General features: G+C 51.5%; 1 protein-coding gene across 1 annotated transcript; it reads left to right on the forward strand.

Annotated features, from left to right (window-relative positions):
- Positions 1-1027: 1027 nt before the first annotated feature.
- On the forward strand, positions 1028-3899 carry LOC113452003 (cathelicidin-related peptide Oh-Cath-like). The gene is made up of 4 exons (XM_087918726.1): positions 1028-1298; positions 2519-2626; positions 3029-3157; positions 3571-3899. The coding sequence occupies exons 1-4, from the start codon at positions 1113-1115 to the stop codon at positions 3682-3684; spliced, it is 537 nt and encodes a 178-aa protein (XP_087774852.1). The 5' UTR covers positions 1028-1112; the 3' UTR covers positions 3685-3899.
- Positions 3900-4581: the final 682 nt, after the last annotated feature.

The raw sequence follows: 4581 nt of genomic DNA on the forward strand, positions 1-4581 counted from the left end.
GAGGGTCTGCCCCAAAGAAGAGGGAGTCAAGCTATTCTCCAGACCTCCAGAGGGCAGGACAAGAAGCAATGGGTGGAAACTAATCCAGGAGAGAAGCAACGTGGAATTAAGGAGAAACTTCCTGACAGTGAGAATAATTAAACGGTGGAACTGCTGGCCACAGAGCAGTGGGTGCTTCACCCCTGGTGGTCTTCAAGGAAAGACTGGATAGCTCTTTGTCTGGAATGATAGCGCTCAAGCAAGGGTTGGATTGGAAGACCTCCAAGGACCCTTCCAGCCTTAGGATTCTATGTCCTAAAAACCAGGCAGCCCTTCATCCGGGATTGCATAGGGCAAGGGTCTCCAAAGGCTTGTGGACTTCAACTCCCAGAATTCCACAGTCAGCATGGCTGCCTGAGGAATTCAGGGATTTGAAGCTCACAAGTTTTAAACTGGCCAAGGTTGGGGGGTCCCAGCTATAGAGCCTCCCGCTGGAGCAGTGGATTGAAGACCCCCAAGGCGGCTTCCAAACCCAAACCCCACGGTTCCTTGTTCTACAAACGTCAAGACAGGTGGAGAATTTGGGAGAGGTGGTCAGTCCGAAAACGCCACTGGGTGAAACAGCCCATTTTAAGAGGCAGAGTTGGGCAGAGCAGCAGACGAAAGCAAAGGACGGATGCCATCGCCGGAACCCACCATGGTTGGTTCCCTTGTCGTGTAGGGTGCCAAAAAAAGGAAGATCCCATGCCAGGTTGTTTAACGGGGAGGAAAGGACTCCTACTCTTAGGTTACACCTTGGCAACGATCCCCAGCCTTGGTGAATGGGGGAAACGGCGGTGGAGTGTAACCTACACCAACCTCTTTCCATGGGTCTGCCAGGTGCAGGGCCCGTTTCCTTCTCCTCCGGTTTCCCACCTGAACAAAACGGTCCCTGATTGGTCCTCCTTTGTCTCGGCCCCCTTCCCAAGAAAAAGGAGCGTCCCTTCTGCAGGAAGGACCTCGGAGAATTCAATGGGGGAAAACCCCTGGCCGTCCGCCAGCGGCCGGACAATCTGCGTAGCAGGACATAAAAGGAGGCCCCCTGGTCCTGAGGACCCCATCAGCCGTGGACCTCCATAGCAGAAGAACCAAGGATGGAAGGGTCCTTGTGGAAGACCCTGCTGCTGGTTGGGGTCCTTTCAGCCTCTGGGCACCCCCACCTACCCCACAACCCGTTGACTTATGACGAGGCCCTACGTCTCGGAGTGGAGATCTACAATAAGAAAGCCAGGGAAGACTTCGTCTACCGTCTCCTGGAGGACGTTCCTCAGCCTGAATGGGTATGGAGTCCTGGCAGTGGGTGGGGTGGCCTGAGATGGGGATGATGAAGGTGAGGATGATGAAGAAGAAGAAGAAGTTGAGGAGGAGGAGGATGCTGGGATGATGAAGGTGATGGAGATGAGGATGATGGGGATGAAGAAGGTGAAGGGGATGGGGGTGAGGGTGAAGGTGATGGTGAAATTGAGGAGGATGAGGAAGATGGGGATGACGAAGGTGATGAGGATGATGAAGATGGGGATGATGAAGACGAAGGGGATGAGGAAGTTGAGGATGATGAAGATGGGGGTGATGAAGATGAAGGGGATGTGGATGAGGTTGAAAGGGATGATGAAGTTGAGGAGGATGGGAATGTTGAAGGTGATGGTGAGGATGATGGTGAGAAGGAAGATGAAATTGAAGATGATGATGAAGGTGAGGATGGTGAGGACGGTGAGGAGGATGGTGATAATCATGAAGTTTGTGGTGAAGATGATGACAATATGTGTGGTCTACAGAAGTCAAAGGCAGCAAACCCAACTTCCCCGTCTCCCTTCTTCTCCTGGCCTGAAAAGTAGGGTAGGCAGAGAAAGAGAGAGAGAGAGAGGAGAGGAGAGGAGAGAGAGAGAGCGAGAGAGAGAGGAGAGGAGAGGAGAGGAGAGGCCCCGAGTCCCCCTAGAAGCTCCTGTATCTGAGATGGTTTCTGTAGCTCCTGGTCCAGCACCTTCCATACTACACCCAAGAGGCTACTCACCTCAAAAGAGTATTCAAGACACAGTAGAGTTTCATGAGCTCCTGGCACCTTGGACATTCTTTGAAAACAATTCTTCCTGCATCCTTCGGGACAGGACACCACCCTGGTAGGTTTTCCCAAGCGAGGCTAAAAGCTGAGATGTCCTAACCATGAGTTCGGAGGGCTATTTCAGGCCCTTGGTGCCCTCCCTCCTGGCCTGTTGAAGAGCCTTTGCAGAGAAGGCCCATCGCTCTGGGGGTCACTTCTGAGACTACAGGGGGGGCTAGCTGAAAAAGAGAGGCCCACCCACCCTGTCCTCCTAGCATGGAGATCTCCAAACAAGTCTTCATCCGTGGTCCGCCAGGATGATAGGCGTGAAACCCAGAACTTCTAGAACTGGCATGGAGCCCCCTCTGCAAGTTCACCTGCAAGTTCAGAAAGGACCCCCGACGTAAAACAGCGGAGGAGGCCTTCAAACTAGCCATTCGGTTTTGCCGTGTCTCGTTTCAGGATCCCTATTCCGAAAGCAACCAAGAGCTGAACTTCACCATCAAGGAGACCGTGTGCCCGGCGGAAGAAGAATTTTCCATGGAGGAATGCGACTTCAAAGAAAACGGGGTGAGGGATCGATACCCAGCTGGCGGGGTGATGTAGGGTAGAGGGTAGAAGACCCTCTGTAGGGTCTTCTTGGCAGAGGTGAAACGGGAGCTCCCTCTACGTTGGGTTGAAGAAAGACCTCTTCAACTTCTTCTCCCTTTGTCTTGAGGGACATCTTCTTCTCGGTTCTCCAAGCCAACCCGGCTCCATGGATGGGGGAGCAACCCAACACTTGAACCCTTCCGTGGTTATTTCCGACTCTCCTAAAATGTACGTGGAGAGACTGAGGGTCGACCAGCCTAGATTGTCCAGCGTCGCCCTGGAAGGATCCAAGACCGCAAGATTCCTCCTCCATGGGGAAGCGAACGGTGCTCTCCGTGGGACCAGTTCTTGATCCTCACCACGCTTTTCTCTCCTCCACAGCTGGTCAGGCAATGCACAGGCTACTTTTTCTTGGAGGAGAGGCCCCCGGTGGCTGTTCTCACCTGTGACACCGTGGTGGGAACAGCGAAGGAAGAGGAGAAAGAGGAGGAGGAGGAGGAGGAGGAGAAGGTAAGAAGGAGGTGTGGTGGTTCCCAGGATGGTCTTAAAACCTAGAAGGAGGGTCGGACCATTTGCCAGGTGGGAGGAGACCCCCATCTCAGTTGAGAGATTGGACAACGATATGTCCGAAATGTTATAGGGTTTCCCGTGGGTTGGACTAGAAGACCTCCAAGCTCCCTCTAACTTCTGTAATTCTGAGGAGAAGGAGGAGGAGGGGAGAAGAGAGGATTTCCTGCTAGAGCAGAGGGTTGGACTAGATGACCTCCAAGGACCCCTTCAACTCTGTTATTCGGAGGAGGAGGGGGAGGAGGGGGAGGGGGAGGAGGAAAGAGGGTTTCCTGCTGGGAGCGGGGGTGGGTGGGGTGGACTACATGACCTCGAAGGTCCCCTACCACTCTGTGTTCTACCTCCTTCCTCTCTAGGACCCGTCCAAACGTGTCAAGAGATTCAAGGACTTTTTCCACAGGATCCGGGATGGCGTTCGAGATTTCTTCCGGAATAACCACTTCGTATTCGGCGTGAATTTCCGCTTCTGAGCCGCGACTCGGCAGGACCGGATCTTCCAATCGCCCAGCGATTAAAGGAACCATCAGCTTTGCTTTCCCCCGTTTAGACCCCCGTTTAGGGCGAAGGATCCAGGCCAGGATTTCCCAACAAGGGCGCGACTTAGAATCAGTAACCCGGCTTTTTGTAAAATGGCAATATAGGCAGTCCTCGATTTACAACGGTTCATTTAGTGACCGTTCAAATTTTCAATGGCACTGAAAAAAGGGACTCGGGACTGTTTTTTTTCCCCCCACATTTAAAACCATCACAGCCTCCCTGTGATCAAAATTCAGACGCTTGGCAACTGACTCATACTTATGACGGTCACATAAGGAATCACGTAATCCCCCCTTGGCAATATTCTGACAAGCAAAGTCAAAGGAGAAGCCAGATTCGTTTAACGACCGTGTTGGTGACTTAACAATTGCAGGGATTCGCTTAACGAATGCAGGAAAGGAAGGTCATATTATAGGGCAAAATTCACTTGACAAATGTTTCATTTAGTAACAGAAATTTTGTGCTCAATTCTGGTCGTAAGTCGAGGACAACCTGTAAATACCAAATGAGACAGATAAACTCTCTTCTTTGCAAAATATGAGTCTTTTGGGGAGTAAAATCAGTTCTTCTATCCTGCTTCTACAGATAATCCTTGAGTTATGACCACAGTTGGGCCCAAAATTTATGTTGCTAAATGAAACGTTTGCTAAACGACTTATGCCCCATTTGATGAATTTTCTGGCCACAGTTGTTAAGCGAATCATTGCATTTGTTAAGCGAGTCACATGGTCGTTAAGCAAATCTGGCTTCCCCCATTGACTTTGTTTCTCAGGAGGTCGCAAAAAGGGGATCACGTGACCCCAGGGACACCATGACCATCATAAATACAA

Source organism: Pseudonaja textilis, unplaced genomic scaffold (assembly GCF_049901715.1).
Source record: "Pseudonaja textilis isolate UNSWEBS1 unplaced genomic scaffold, rPseTex1.2 PTEXCTG338, whole genome shotgun sequence".
Lineage (NCBI taxonomy): Eukaryota > Metazoa > Chordata > Lepidosauria > Squamata > Elapidae > Pseudonaja > Pseudonaja textilis.

What these genes read in the sequence shown, in the direction of transcription:
- LOC113452003 (XM_087918726.1), top strand. Translation starts at nt 1,113, where the DNA reads ATGGAAGGGTCCTTGTGGAAGACCCTGCTGCTGGTTGGGGTCCTTTCA. An exon ending in ACGTTCCTCAGCCTGAATGG is followed by an intron (nt 1,299 to 2,518) that starts GTATGGAGTCCT and finishes GTCTCGTTTCAG; the next exon opens with GATCCCTATTCCGAAAGCAA. An exon ending in AGGAGGAGGAGGAGGAGAAG is followed by an intron (nt 3,158 to 3,570) that starts GTAAGAAGGAGG and finishes CTTCCTCTCTAG; the next exon opens with GACCCGTCCAAACGTGTCAA.